At 33.6% G+C, this 16,473-nt stretch overlaps 1 protein-coding gene across 8 annotated transcripts in view; it reads right to left on the bottom strand.

The window, feature by feature from the left end:
• Window positions 1–16,473, bottom strand: part of LOC106078596 (potassium voltage-gated channel subfamily H member 6-like) — a 195,222-nt gene that overhangs the window by 8,199 nt on the left and 170,550 nt on the right. For 5 of the 8 annotated variants that reach the window (XM_056029170.1, XM_056029178.1, XM_056029134.1 and 2 more), the window contains 11 exons: window positions 8,885–9,319; window positions 6,950–7,358; window positions 6,619–6,818; window positions 6,272–6,359; window positions 5,263–5,427; window positions 3,468–3,661; window positions 3,172–3,286; window positions 2,634–2,669; window positions 2,356–2,406; window positions 1,426–1,665; window positions 331–455 (listed from right to left, as the gene is read on the bottom strand). In XM_056029170.1, the coding sequence (XP_055885145.1) occupies window positions 331–455; window positions 1,426–1,665; window positions 2,356–2,406; window positions 2,634–2,669; window positions 3,172–3,286; window positions 3,468–3,661; window positions 5,263–5,427; window positions 6,272–6,359; window positions 6,619–6,818; window positions 6,950–7,358; window positions 8,885–9,319 (2,058 nt within the window). The remainder of the gene's footprint in view (window positions 1–330; window positions 456–1,425; window positions 1,666–2,355; window positions 2,407–2,633; window positions 2,670–3,171; window positions 3,287–3,467; window positions 3,662–5,262; window positions 5,428–6,271; window positions 6,360–6,618; window positions 6,819–6,949; window positions 7,359–8,884; window positions 9,320–16,473) is intronic. The other 3 variants (XM_056029152.1, XM_056029158.1, XM_056029163.1) reach the window with 3 other exon arrangements.

Below are 16,473 nucleotides of genomic sequence, written 5' to 3'. Positions count from 1 at the left end.
TGGGCCTAGATCTGATCCTTGGGGTACTCAGTACTTCAAGAGTAAGCTTGTTGATTCTGTCCCATTAACAACAACATTTTGGGTGCATTCAGTCAGGTAGGATCCAAGCCACTTTAGGACGATTCCTGCTAAACCAAAAGTGTCAAAGAATCTGGCCATCGTAATTTCATGGTCTAGCGTATCAAAGGATGCGGACAGGTCCAGCATGGAAAGCATTGATATGTGGTCTATAACTCTAAAGGATGTTACAGCAATAAAAGGGCAATTTTTATATGCTGTATTATTTGATTATATTCAAAGAAATAAACCACTTAAATAAGTTTTGCTTACATGAGCTTCTGGGCTTGCATTCTGATCTTGCAGTAAAGGTGCCAGCTCCTGGTTTCTTTTCCCTCCATCATAACGGTTGGCTACAACATTCATCAATGTATTCGACACACTGGATAATGCTCCAGCTGAGAAGAAAATGAAATCATTTTGATAAAAATCAAAATGTGCTAAACAGCATGTAGTTTATATGAAAATTTTTTTTTCACCAAAAAGCACAGCAGAGTGTCTGCTTCGAGAATTGATGTAGGCATTTATGAATAATTTGGGGAAAAAAGGTGAATAGCTCTTGAAAAATAAATTCCAATTATAAAAACATTTTTGTCATATCAAGTTCAGGAACTTAAAATTAATGAATAATACTTTGGAATTTATATTGTACAGTTAATACAAGACTCTAACTTTGATCTGAGACTTTTCCAACATTGTAAAATTGTTGGTTTATGGCTAATAGTCTATACCTTTGGTGTAATGCATTGATAAGTTGTGACAGGCAAAAATCAAAGCTAAACAATTTTAATACCTGAATTCAACAAAAATACTACAATTCAGCATATGCCATATTTTCTCAAATCTAAACACTTAAGCTTTTCTGAAGGCCCTAAAATCTGGTGCTAATATTTATATTTTGTTCCATATCTAAGGAATTTTGAGTATGCTTGACACAGTGTTTAAAATAAAGCCAATAAGGTGTTTCATACTGTAAAAAAATGTTTCAAAATAAGATTTACATATTCTTTAATTTAAAAAAATAAAGCAACAATCAGTAGGTATTTTAATGTCATAGTTATGCATCATCTTTATCACTAAAAGAAGCGGATTTGAAATCCTTGCTACTTTACTATAGCCGCCCTTTTAGACCAGCAGTTTTCGTTGCTGCAGTGTAGGATATTTTCCATACCTTTTTTCAACCCGAGATATTTTGTGCAGCTTAGATTGGGGTGTGGTTTACTTAGACTCACAAAATATGGTTATATAAAAATGTGTTTATAGCATTTAAGCTTTTATGCATAAAGTCAATAGAGTGTAGAGAAAATACCCAAGTTAAAATATCAAAACACAATAAATAAAAACAAATCATACACAGGCTTTATTTACCTGCCAAACTTGAAAGCCCTGTAGTAGTTCTTTTTTTATCATCTTTAATTTCAAAGTCAAAGTTGGCAGGGGTCATATCAAGTCCAGCCTTAGCAGGTGAAAATTCTAGTATGCCTCCACCACTTTCCCGTATCTCATCATCACTGTTGTAATCCAAAGATGTATGTGCTGGCTCATCCTTGGATTGTCTCTTCTGTAAACGTGTTGGCCGGAAAACATTAGTACCATGTGAATCTTCTGCTGGAGAAAGATGTTGAAATGGTAATGAATTATTTCAATAAAAAAAAACAAAAAACTGACAAACAAATTAGATTGTCCAATATTTAGTTATACAAACATCAGGAAAGTAGAATATTTTGATTAAAAAGATGTAAAAAAACAAACAAACTAAAATTAAGAAAGAATATTAAATAATATTTAGAGATTACAGTAACATGAGATTTGGAAGGATTGATTACTTTTGTTACAGTTTAACTACAATAAAGTTAAAAAAAAAAGAAACATTTACAACCCTCGTCACACACATTTCACACTAAATAAAAGGAAAATAAATTGTAGAATTACATAAAGTGTGGGGAACTTGATCTTCCAAACACGACTGATCTCATTGCACCACACTTTTATTTATCTGGTATAATTCATACAAATATGTGTCCCTTTTTAGGGACCTAGAAATATGTTTTTAAAGATTATATTTTTTAAGTCTTTTTTTTTTTTTAATACTGTTTAGAATTAGGAAGGTCTGATAAATGAAAGCAATATGAAAATGTACCTTATTATTTCAAAGTTTACTGCTTGCAAGCATAGCTGAATGAGCTATAGCATAGAAAGTATGCACAGATTTATTTTTGGCATAATTATGTGTTTTTTTAAATACAATTTTTTCAAAGATATGAAAATAAAGGGTATGCAAGTAGAAAAGTTTCTCACCCCAGATATGTTGACTGTTTAAGGGAACATCTTCTGTGGTGACATATGTTACTATGAATTAGAAAGAGTTCATTTCAGGTGCTAAACTCAAATAGGTATTAATAAATTAGGCTTACATAATACTAGGCTACAAATCTTAGTTATAATCTTAAAAAAAATAACAAATAATTCTTTTTACACTTCAAGTATTCTTTTTATGCATTTAGATTTTTAGATCATTGCTGTAATATTAAATTAATTCAAATATATTTAAAAGTAAAGGTGTTAAAAAGTCTCACCTGCTGTTGACATTACAGGGATATCTTCTGGCAACTCTATGGAATCAAAGGGAAATAACAAGCAACTTATGAATATTTTAATTTAATTCTTTTCTTGTTATGCAAATAATTTTGAAAAAATTAAAAAATCTTGCTGAGCAAATAAAAAAATTTTTCTAATAATTTTTATATTACAACTTATACATATTGAAATAATTACACACACAAAATGTAAAAACAAAAAGGAAGAAATTGAATAATAATGTTCTCTAGAGTGTAGACCAATGTCATAGATTTCAGATATCTATCGAAGTTTGGATTCTTAAGCCTGTTCAACCTTAGTTCAAATTCTCTATTTACTTTTCAATTTTTTTATGTGTATTCAACATAATAGCTACAGCCATTTTCAGATTAATTATTTGTCAAATTAGGTGCATTTGTTAAAAAAAAAAAAAAAAAAAAAAAACAATCCTAGCATTTACATTGCAATAGTAATGATAAAAAAAATCAGAGAAAAGAAAAGATAAGATATAAATCAACATGCTAAATATGAATTTACCCTGAGAATCCGAGTGAAAGGCTGATAAGAACGGAGCTGACTTTAAGGATCTTCTAAATCTGGAATTTCTCCTGGAGCTTATATCATTCTGATGCATACGAACCATACAGTTTACCTGGATGGTAAAATGTCAACAGTGAATTAAGATAAAAACTAAACACTTTTGATTAGCTCATGTGGTGCTAGAGATTCACAAATGCTTTGACTACTTTTTAATGAAAAATTAGGAAATCAAATAAGGAAGACAAAAAAGTGAATTCTTAGAAGTAAGCACTGAAAACTTCTTGTTGACTTACATCTCTAAGATCAAATGTAACCTCAAGGTTTTTTTTGAATTCTTCAGAGAATTCAGGGTACATGTCAAGAATTTCTAGCAGATCACTTCTATGAATCTTGTGCAAGTCGCAGTAGGTCAAGGCTCTCACATTACAACTGGATTTCCCAACAGTTTCATACTTGCATAAATTTTCACCAAAAACATCATCTTTACCTGAGAACAAGGAATACAAAAAAGTATTTTTAAAAAAGGTTATTTAAAAACTTAAACAGTACAACCCAACATTTTAATCTTTTCAATGTGCATTGCATTTAGATGGTCACATGAGATTCTTTTTTTTCATTCTAACTAAAAGAAATCATGAATGAAAAAGTATTGAAAAGTTAAGATATTGAGTTTAAAGTGGGAATATGGTCTGACTGGTTTTATTTTTAACATAAGTTGGTACACAAAATTATTGTTTTAAGATAACTGATAAATTGCTTCAAATTTAATCTCTTGTTAACAAGAACATAAGATGTAATAATCATTTTCAATATTTTTTTGAAACTCTGATTTATAAATAGAGACAAAACATGTAAAAATATTATGTCATTTAATCTAGAACTTTATAAATAGAGAAATGGTTGATTAATTCAAATTCTTTATATTACACAGAATATATTAGTTATTTAGTAACACAGTGCCAGATATAAATCTCTGAGTTTATCCAATTTTAAATATGTAGTGTATGTATTCTTTTTTGGTGAGCTAAATGGTGGTCGACGTAACAGAGGCGCTCCACGGAAATGCTTCAAAGACCAGCTTAAGCATCAACTTTCCTTGGCTGACATAGAAGAGAGCACCTGGTAACATGCGGCCTAAGAAGGAGACAGCTGGAGGTCACTCACGAAGGCCCCGGGATACACATTTGAGAACAAAAGAAAATCCTCTACCGAGGACAAATGCAGACGGCGTAAAGAAAATCTAAATCGACCACCTGCGGACAATGGTTATGCTTGCCCTGAATGTGTCAAAATATGTAGATCACAGCTGGGGCTGCCAAGGGAAATACTGCACTCATCACTAATCTTCGGACTCGAAGACAAGCCTTATATATATTGTTACGAATCTCACTATCCAGGCTCTGTGCAAACTGCACCATACACCACCAACTTAAAGAACTTGACAACTCAGGGCTCCAAAGTAACGTAACACTTTAATAGTTGAATAAGTAACAGCCAATACTGTACAATTGGCAACACGTACACTGTGCAAATATCTCTCCGAGAACTGTGCTGTAGTCGTCTGGACTGTCGTGGACCTCGCTGTTTTGAGCCCCTTTTCTCAACCGTCTTGACTGCGACACCTCAGCTCTTATATAGGGTCCCTAATGGCCTTCTAGAACCAGACAGAACATCGCTCGATGTTTCCAGCTTTGTCACACGACTACATCCCTCGTGACGCTCCTGAGCTCTGTTCACGACGTCGATCCTTCCCGAACCGTCCTGTTGACTCTCGACTCGGCTGACCGTCGTAGCTCGTCACGTTTGACCGCTCGTCTAGCGCTGGCCTGGGGCGATTTGCGTCGGCTGACTACACGCACACCACTACCCCCATCTGTGCCACCACCAGGTATATAACAATATTCTCAGCAAAGAAGTATAAGTGGTCTATGTATTGGTAACACTACACACTGGCTACAAATGATTTATGAACCTGCTTAATAAGCCTCAAAATGAAACTTTTTCTTTTTTTTTGGTAAACAAAAAACGTCTTGAAATATAATAATTAAAAAAAATTTGATAAGAATTCATCATATACATGCTTCTTACCTAATATAGCAACAACAATATCATCTTTAAGAATTTCTATAGAACCTCTTGAAATAAAATATAAGGCTGAGAGAATGTCTCCTCTGTGGACTAGTGTATCACCTGGAGGGACATGAGTTGTCTTAAATTTCATAGACAGTGTCCTCAGACACCCTGGACTAGCACCTGAGGAAGAAAGTTCATTTTTATTTTATTCAAGTAAATGTTAGGTTTTAAAGGGTTTCCAAATAAATTGTTTTTTATCCCTCATTACATGTTACTGAATTAAAAAAAAAGTAGCCTAAGCAAATTTTAAATTTGTATATAGCATTTTGTATTTTTTTTAGAGAAAAAAGAAGACTAGCATCAAACCTCAACATATTGGTAGACAAAAAGGCAGTAAAAACAAGCTAAAAAAAATAAATATAGGTCATCAATATGTGCAGTAAAAATGGAAAACATCTTATGTTTATAGCTTTTTAAAAAATAGGATGAAGATAAGCTAATAAAGAGTGAGAAAAAAAAGCAGATGAGGTGTCAATATGGAGAAAAAAGGAAATTTGAAAGACAGTAGTATATAATGGGACACACTAACATCTTGAGGATCTAAACAAGTTGTTCTTTGCAGGCAATATCTGTACAGTTACACCCAAAAACAGCCACACATAGGCACTCACATTAACTTTTGAGTTCCACAGGATAAGAAAAGAGAATTCAACGCAGTGGAGTGCACCCAAAAAAAAATAATGAACTGGTTTGGCCAGAGAGTCATGAAAGAATACCAGATAATTAAAATATAAGGCAAGAAAAAGGTATTAGAAAAGCAAGCATAAAGTTCTGTTTGCTCAAAATTATATTCTACAAAAATGCTGTTATTCGCAAAGTTTATATATTGGCTAATTTGTCAAGATCTAGTTTAATTTTAAAGCTAGCAACCATGATAACTTTAGCAGGTTTCCAGTGATAAAGAATATTAAACATTGATATGAAATATTACAGCCCAATGTGTTAAAAAAAAACAACAAATTACTTTTAAATGCAGGACAATTCTGAAGCAAATTTCTGTTTAAATGCAAACATACATCAGCTTGTATACACTCAGGAAAACTTTTTAATACCTAAAATTAAAAAAAAAGTGTGCATTAGTAAATTAGAAATAAATATAAATTTTCAGATAAAAAAGAAGAACATTTAGACTTCTTATAAATAGATTAAAAAAATAATGAAGGATAATTACCACTTTTTAAATAATTTTTCTTGAATAAAATTGTCAAAATTTGTAAGTTCAAAAGAATAGTAGACTATAATTTTTCATTAGCATGGTCAAATATTCATATTTCAAGCTATCTATAAAAAAATATTAGAATCACTACTTGCCATATTCATATCTATGCCATTTGTATAAGACCAAGCATGCTGGAAGTATTCCTCAAGCCTCTGTCTTAATGGATTAGGAATCTGGTGGAAGCGAATAAATTCTTTGATTCGTAACATTTGTGTGTGGTAACGAGATGTACCAGAATACAGCCTTTGAATAATTGCTGAAACATTACCGAAGATGCTGGCATACATTAGAGCTGAAAAAGAGAGACAAGGCAGGGCCATAAATTTTAATGTTCCATTTTGTTTGGATATATTTTTTAACTCCCGATAATAATTGGTATTTATATATATATAAATAAATCACTGCAATTGAAGGAATACTTACATCCTATGAGCATTATAAGTATTGAAAATATTTTCTCAGAGTTTGTGTTTGGAGAAACATTTCCAAAGCCCACACTTGTAAGACTTGAGAAAGTGAAATATAAGGCAGTCACATATTTTGATTTAATAGTGGGTCCACTGCTACTGTCAGTTTTATTGTAAAACTGGTGGGTTTGTCTGGCTAACTCATCAAGCCAGCCCATGTGGTAGGATTTGTCCAAGTTCAGGTTTCGCTCCATATTTCCAATGGCATACCAAATGCAGGCCAGCCAATGGGCTATAAGTGCGAAGGTAGCCATGAGCAGAAGAAGCACAGCAGCACCATACTCTGAATATCTGTCTAGCTTTCTTGCAACACGTACCAAGCGTAATAATCTAGCTGTCTTGAGGAGACCAATCAAAGTTGTTGTCTAAAAGATGTTTGAAAAAGTTTTTTTTATAAGCCTTTAGATTGTAGAACTAAGTGTAATTCTGTTTTGACAGCTATTTTATCATGCAGTCATAATTTAAATATACAAAAAAACATCAACACAACCTTAATTATTTAATTTTTTTAGCTTTATAGTGAAACACACTTAGTAATCTGCACTAATGCACTTCAACTTGAGTTTCAGGAAATGGTTACAAATAAAAATTGAAACTTATTTTCTCCTATTTCTATATTTTGTTTTTATTTTTTTATTAGTAGGTTAACTTTATTCTGGTGCTTATCATCAGTCTGTCACATTTAAATCTCAAATAGTAAAGTCACTAAAGACAGTATTGAATTTATCACATCACAGCTTTGCCTTTATAATGCTTAATACAAATGCTACTTTTGTTCTACCAAAAGCAGATCTTTATTTCTAATTAATAATATAAAAAATAAAATAAAATAAAGCAACAAGACCATTCATGTTTACACTTAGTGACATAAAGTTACTATTTATTTCATTGTCATGAACAAATTCCAGCTAAGGCTTTTTAAGGTACTGTTTTGTTTTTCTACTTAATCTTGATTTTCATTTTTACGAAACTTATATTAACTCACTCCATCTGACTATCTGGGTGAATTTGTTTACATTTTTTTCTCCAATTTCCATTTCTCAGATCAAGTTGAAATTTTGCACAATTATTAATTGTTGATGGCAACACATGAATTAATTTAAAAAATTAATCTATTTTTAATTAATTAGTGGTAATTAACTAATTTTATTTTATACACAATAAGGGGAGATAAACTTGCAATGCTGACAATGACTGAATAGTGCTTTCTTTATAAATTAATAACATTAATGAATTTCATTGGTCAACTCATGATTACTTTTGAGAAAGATTTTAGGTGAAGACTTTTTTATGGCAACGACTGACACCAAAGAGCTGTCCATGATTTTATGTTACATAAATTCCCTTTTGTTTGGACTAAATGACTTTCATATGGAAACTTTTATGACAATAAACTTCTTAAATGCTAGGATAATCACACATAAGAGTAGACCTATTTAAAATCCGCTACATATTTCTTTTTTATACTTAGAATTCTTATTTATTAAAGTTTTCTTTTTTTTTTCAATGTGGAGTCCCTTAAATTTTTAAAACTTTCAGTCTTGGTTGACTTCACGGTCTGAACTGCCGTAAATACGGCCTAGAATTCTGACCTATTGAATTCTATTTTCCATTCCATGTATGATGTAATTTTCTTCTGTTAGTAACTGTTACTTATTTCTATGAGATTTAGCTAGATCTAGATCTAGATCCTTTTTCTCACTTAACAGTTAACTTTCACATAACTTGACATCAGATGATTATGATTATCATAAGCTTTTAAAGTTCACTCATTTCCTAATATTACTTTCTTAGACTTTCTAGATCTACGTATGACAAATTGAAACAACATGATTATGATGATAGACATGTTTATCAACATTCACAAAATAAAAAACAAATCATTGTTTACCTCATCTGTCTCTGAGCCAAATAACAAAAGATCAAATGGAATAGCGGCTACAACATCAATAAGAAACCAGCCTTTAAAATAATGCACCGCAATCTTGCCAGGATGGCTGACCACTTCATCATTCTTGTTGACGTACGTGGTGCGAAAATTGATGAAAATGTCGATGATAAACATGATGTCCACGATAAGATCAATTATTGTCAAAGGTTCCGAGTAGCGCTCGTGTATGCTTGCAGATCGTTCATTCTGTTTCTTCTCCTCACTCAGCAAGAAAGCTGCAGCATACGGGGTAAAGATGGCGGTGTAAATGACCAACAACAAGATAATCCAATCCCAGACTGCTTTGAAAGGGGAGTAGTGCAGAAGTGTGAATCTGTGGATCCTCTGAGATTGTAGCTTGTACTCGGGCAGCACCTCAGCTCCAAGCGACAGAACCTGGAGTGAAAGAGACACAAATAGTTATGCCCTAAATAGAAACATAGTTACATAATTGAGAAGTGCTTTAAGGAATAAGCATGCACAATGGACCTCATTCACCAGTCGTAAACACAGTGGCATAGCTAGGGTGGGGGGAGGGAGAATTTGAAGATCCACGGGGCCCCCACTTGAAAATTTGTTTTAAATAAATTAAATATTACGTCACTGTCATGTAATCTTGCTTTTCAGGTTGTTATATAAGCTGTATGTATTCGACACAGAATATTAATACTTTCTGTGCGGGGTTACTCTCAATTTCAAGGAGTAGCGCTGACTAGTGACGTGTTACTCTCAGGAAGTAACTTAATGGTATATAGGATAGTTTATTTCATCACGCACATCATCTAAGAAGAAACCTGATAAGACTTCGGATAGGCCCTTATCCAGCCTGGAATTTTATCTGTGGAACTGCGAGCAAAGATTATGTTAAAGGGTAGCTTATTTTCCAAAACAAAGATGAACGGTTGTTTGTTTCCAGTAGGGTTTCCCCAAAATAAATCACGACGTTTGACATCATCTTGTATTGTATTTTGCATGTGTAATGTTTTTCTGGGGCATCAGAAAAGACATATAGTGCATTGAGCAAACCTGGAGTTGGTTTCACCAAATGGAAGAAACCTGAGAGACTGAATAACATGAAGAAGGAGTCTACCACAGACAAGCTTTTTCGAAGTGGAAGGTAGAAGAAGAAAAGCTAAAGGCAGAACCAGATGAACTGTCACATAAGTTTCATACGCAAATTTTGAAAATTTGTAAGTATTGGAGAGATATTCTGAAGCGTGTAGCAGCAGCTATGAAGTACTTTGCAAAAACAAATTCAAGCTTACGTGGTCACAACGAAAAACTGAATTCACCCAATCCTGGGAACTTCCTAGCATCTTTGAAATTTCTTGCAGAATTTGGTGAGTTTACGAAACACCACTTTCATAGAATCAGATATGGGAAGACATTATTTGTCACCAAAAAATTCAAAATGAGTTTATTAGACATTGGACTGGACTTTGATCTGTTCAGATGTCAAACCTATGAAAACGCTGCCACAATGAGTGGCCGTCTGTCTGGCCTACAGAAACGTCTTTTGGACATTCTGCTGAGATAGATCCAGCAATTGTCGCCTTTGTTTTAAAACTGTACATGAATTGTTCAACTTTTTTTTCCAATTCACCTCACGTGCCCAGAGATGGACCAAACTGAAAGAAGCTGAAGTCTGGAGTTTAAAAAAGGAGAGTAATACAAGGTGGTTCTCAAGAGAAGAAGCGACGTCGGCAGTTTCCTTGCATCTCGACAAAATCATCAAGCTGTTGGAGAAACTTTCTGAATCAACAACTGAAAGAATGGACACTAGAAGCAGTGCACAGAATCTTCTTCTTGCAATGGAAAATTTAGATTTTTTTGCTTATCTGGAATTCTGGTCAAACCTTCTGCGCCCAATTAATATAGTTCAGAAACGTCTGGACAGCACATAGGGAAGCTGCTGAAGAAATTAAAACCCTTTCCTTCTTTCTGCAAAATGATGAGAAACGGACGAAACTGATCATCCAATCCATCAAAAAAGCAAAAGAAGGTAGTAAATGCTATGGAGTTTCTGTAATCAAAATAACCAGAAGAAAGAAAGACTTGATGGAGAGTTGAGTCATGATGTCTGACTGTCAATAGAACTGCAATTCAAATGTGTTGCGACAGAAGAGCTGGACAGGCTTCATATGGAGATGAAGGACAGATTCCAAAGGCTGGAAAACCATGTGGTTACCTTTGGGTTTCTTCTTGAACCAAGACACATCTTGGAGTCTATGGATGATGACACACTGATGAAAAACTGTTACTTTTTCTTGTTTGATGAAATACAGGCAAATCGCTCGTTCAATTATGTCATTGATGCCTTTTTCATCAACAAACCAGTGCCACAATCAGCAATTGACATATTGAGGAAGCTGGCTTCATATGGTAATGATGTGTGCTCAAACCTTGCAACCTCGATCCGAATAATGCTAACACAAGCTATTTCCATTGCGTCATATGAGAGAATATTCACAAAGCTCAAGTTTATCAAAAACTATCTCAGGAACACAATGACACAAGAAAGGCTTATCATGGTTTTAATGTCAATCGAGTCACAAATACTAGACAGTATCGATGTAGATTATGTTATAGATGCCTTTGCTGCACAGAAAGCACGACTTATGCATCATTTAGCCAAAAAAACAACGGTATTATTCATTAAAAGACTCTTAATTTATTGTTATTTATTGTTTATTTTACTGATATACTGTACCAATTTGAATATAGGCTTATATATTTATTAAGTACAGAATCTCATGTCATGATGTCGAATGCCAAAATGCAAGGGGTCCCCGATGAAGTCATTCCACCGGGCCCCCAAATCCCTAGCTACGCACCTGCGTAAACAAACGACATTTAGCCACGTGGTTATCTATCTCTTCTTACAAATTACGTCATACACACAGCTATCACGGGACAGTTTTTATCATTGTTCCCCTGGCAATCAAATCATTAAATAAGAACAATCTGATATAAACTTTGTCACATGTAAATTATGAGTGCGTCTGGTGTGAATGTACACTTTGGTTTCTTATAGTTATAATGTTTTTTGTTTGGTGTAATGCACAAATTGTAAGACAAATTTCCATACGGACAATAAAGATTATTATTATTATTATTTATCAATATTATCACGTGGCTAAATGTTGTTTGTTTACGATTGATGAATGAGGTCCATCTTATGTTATAAAATACAGACGTTACATAAAAAAAAGATGAATACGTCCTATGCGTCATGCATTTAGTCATGCATGTTGACCAATGACTTAAATTCTGCCAAGTCACTGGTTTTCCTTGCTGGCTCAGGTTACCCATTCCATGCTCTAATAGCACTAGAGAAAAAGAAGCATTTGTACATATTGTCCTAGCATATGATACGAGGAAAGTGCCTTTATCTTTGTGTCTTTCTGAGTATTTTATTAACTTTTGTTTTTGTATTTGAAGATAATGGTTCAGTGTTTATGTATACTATTGCCCAATTCTTATTGACATATCCTTTAGAACCATCTGGATTGTAACTTCTAAGTGCTGAACATATCCACATTTAAAGTTACGGAAGTTGTTCAGATGTAAGCCAAACTTAGATAGCATGATTAGGATGGCATAGTTCAGGAAAACCATTCGTGTTGGAATTACTTTTTTGGAAAAGTTCAAAACTGTATGTTTCCTAGAACTAATTGGGGTGCCATGTTATTAGTCATTTCTGTTCACCTCAGAAATAAGATTTCAAGGATTTAAAAGCACATTTCTTCACAATGGATATCGTAATTCAACACTGTTAAAACATCATACACACATTGAATCATTCTGTTTCTATTTTGTTTTAAATATACATTTTTTACCAAGAATTTTTATTTTGTTAATTACAAGAAGGCAAGAATATAACTTCTTTATATGTCAAATAGTCCAGTCCTACATTCAGCAAACTATCTTAATTATTTGCCTTTTTAAAGTCATGGATACTAGCTCATGACAACATCCAATATATCTAATAACCAGTGCTAAATGATATAGCCCCAAGGGCTTATGATTTCTTCCGAAATAGAAAGAGAAAAACAAATCCATTCGTATGTCTGAAGTAAGCCTGGAGTATAATTACCAAAGTTTCATGTGTGGAAACAAAACTACAAGGTAATTTTATTTTTTTTAATACACAAATTGATTTTTTTTTTCAAGATTCATTTTCTTCGTTATTTTATGTAATGAATGTTTTTTTCCCCGTTATATATTAGTCACTGAACATCTTTTGGGTCCTTTAAAATGTCTCTTTACCAACAACCCAGTGTGTTGACTAAAATACGTTTAATATATCTTTAGCTTACGTTTGTACCGAAAATAAAAAAATGCTACAACATACAATGCAGGCTTATAGATAAACATTTTTTTTAAAAAATCATCCACTCTGTTGTTGTTGTTTTGTTTTTTTTCCCAGATGAATTTCAATCATTTCTTTAAAGTTTCTTTTATATATATTTTTTTTCATGAACAAAATATTAGAGCAAGTTCTAACAAGCTCTGCCAGTCTCGTTAATGTGAACAAGTATCTTAAGATTGCGACATACCGAATTCTATTTTCAATAAGAAACTAAATTAACTAATACATACAAGTAATGATGATAAGTTATCAGCGGCATGATCATAATTATTCTAATCTCACTTCTATCTCTCAAATGATTTTTTACTACTTCCACCAAACCTTGGCCTTCGATCCGGATAATATTATGATATTACAACCCCCAAGTCAAATAGAAGCGCTATAGCTAGGTATACACACAGATTTACAATATAATATAAGATTTCTCATTAAGAAAACAAAGTGGAAGAGAAAACACTATAATTTCATTAGTAACAAGTCATAAAATGTCAAAAAGCATTCTACAGAATCATATTTATATATACAATATTTAATTGGGGATGAAATGACCGGGGATGAAGTGACCAGGGGATGAAGTGACCAGGGGATGAAGTGACCAGGGGATGAAATGACCGGGGATGAAATGACCGGTCACCGTTATTGTTTTATGCGTCCATCCATCTGTCTGTCTGTCTGCCTATCTAAATAGATAGATCCACATCTCTCCAATATCAGTATCTATGTTATACTAAATATAATCTAAAAATTGTACATTCCAAAATAAAGTACACTACAGTAGCATTAGAAAGTATACACACACACACATAAAATAGATAGTTAAATAGATAGATATATACACAAGTACATCAACTTACATTCAGAGAGAGAGAGAGAGAGAGAGAGAGAAATTGTCTTATATGATAAACTTCTAAAGTTGGCCTACTATTCAGACTTTGCGTATATTTACCAACAGTGTAATCAGTTTGTTTAGCTCCAGTTAACGGCAAATTATTATCAACGTCTAGTAGACTTATTCATTAATGTGTTGCAGTCCAGGAAGGACCAGATGGCCGAGAGTTAATCACTTGACTGCCGAGAACACCCACTCTTACATTTGTAGCCTCATTATGTCATTAAGTTTTAGAAAACATCAAGTCAACATTTTCTTTGTAATATGTGTGTGAGCTTGTTAAAGTGTGACAGAGTTTGTGCTTCAGTGTTTGGCGTTTTTGATCAAGAAAACAAAATCGCAAATAAAACAATTAAAATACGGTTCACTGCACTCTCTTATGAAGACTAAAGCTGTAATAGCAATTACTGCATCACAACATTCAAACACTATAGTCACGTGAACACTATTCGGAAACAATCGGTATTCTCAATTTAAGCTGAGAGCCTTAAAACGTCTTAGTACAAGTGTCTTTAGTGTCTCCTGCCCCCAAACCATAGTATAAGAGCAAACCATAGTATAAGAGCAAACCATAGTACAAGAGTCTTTAGTGTCTCCTGCCCCCAAACCACAGATGATAGATCCATCAGATACATGAAGAGATAACGAGTAACTGCATATCAAATTGAATGATATTTCCTCTTTTTGCTTTATTATATACTACAAAACGTCTCGACCTAGGACTCAATAAAACAGTAAAACAATAAATATTAACAGCTAGATTTTATCATGGTTTTACCCTAGTATACAGACTAGACAGCTGTTTGAGGACTCCTATCGTTCATCAATACAGACACCCCTTAGAGATGATTTCTGTATTGCTCATCAAGACAGACATCTGTGAAATAATTCCTGTTTTGTTAATGAAGACGGACATCTGTGAATTCATCTGTGAGACTTTTTCTGTATTGCTCATATGGCTGCCTGGTCGTGCGGTTTGCGCGCTGGACTGTCGTTCGGACCATTACAATGTTAAAAGCTGTCAATCTATTCGCTTGTTGACAATCCACGTCTAGACATTGGCCTTCAAACTTAGAACTTTTACAAAGAAAATTAAAGAGTTGGATTGCAACCGATACTTCAAAGACTAGAAAAATCAAAACCAAGCATGACTTTATTTTATTTTTATAATTAAAAAAAGTATCTATAATACAATTGGTATCAAGTTCTCCTTTTTTAATACAATTGAAAACATTTCCCCAAATCAGATTGCAAAACCTTTCTCAACGCAATAATCTTGCAGTGACGTCTATAAAAGCAGTTAATTCCAGAGAAGAAGCCCACAATTTCTGCTCCTGGAGCTCTTCAATTCACTTTACTCTTTATGGCTTTCACTTCTGATCCTTGAATCCCGTGAAAACCATTGGATAATGAAATCACGTGTCTCATCTCTTGATCCGATCTGAGTTTGTGTTCGGCCATTGATTTTATTTAAGGCCTCCAAAAGTGATAGGATTTTTTTTCAAGAAAAAGACGAAATTTTTTATTTAGCGAACGTTCCTTGTGCAATATTAAAGAAATATATTCAAACAAGGAAGGATAATTAATTTTTACAACCGGTATTGTCTCCCAAAAGTTTATACATTTTCGGTTAATAGAGTGGGACTAACAGATTTATGCAGTCTGAATGAAAAAAAAAAAAGGATGAAGAGATAGAATAAAAAAAAAGGGGGGGGGGGGAGGGAAAAAGAAAGCAAGACATAAAATAGAGACAGAAATGATAAAAACAAAGCAGAGTCTAGGGGGAAAAACTCTATCATTATCAATAATATCTTAGTTCCCTTCTATTTTAGAGTATTCTTAGACATATGTTTAAATCTTTAAGGTTGCGAAGCAAAGAGATTCTTGAATACGGGACTCAACATCTAGGCTACCTACTAATGGTATGTTTCATGTACTGTACTTGATTTTTTTTTTCAATTAAATATAACACATACATATGAAGTGCACAAAGATAAAGATATCAGAATGAAGCTTACCTCGGCTATTGCAGATCTACGCCGGTTATAGCGGTCAGTGCTGGTGGCGATTTTCTCTAATTTTTTATCTTTGTATGCGAATAGTCCAAGACTTTTGTGAGGTCTGTATTTGGGGTGGATGATGGCCAGCGTGTTGCCCTGGGCATTGCTGTAAGCAGAGACTCCACCGTTATCTCCCCTGGCTAAATAGCCATGGCCACCTTTGATTCTGTAGACCTCACCTTTGCTCTCCTCATCCAGCATAGTATCACCGGAAGTGACTAACACACAA

Source organism: Biomphalaria glabrata, chromosome 1 (genome assembly GCF_947242115.1).
Source record: "Biomphalaria glabrata chromosome 1, xgBioGlab47.1, whole genome shotgun sequence".
Taxonomy (NCBI): domain Eukaryota; kingdom Metazoa; phylum Mollusca; class Gastropoda; family Planorbidae; genus Biomphalaria; species Biomphalaria glabrata.
The sequence above is the reverse complement of the archived record's forward strand: the minus strand, read 5'-3'. Positions and strand labels throughout refer to the sequence as shown.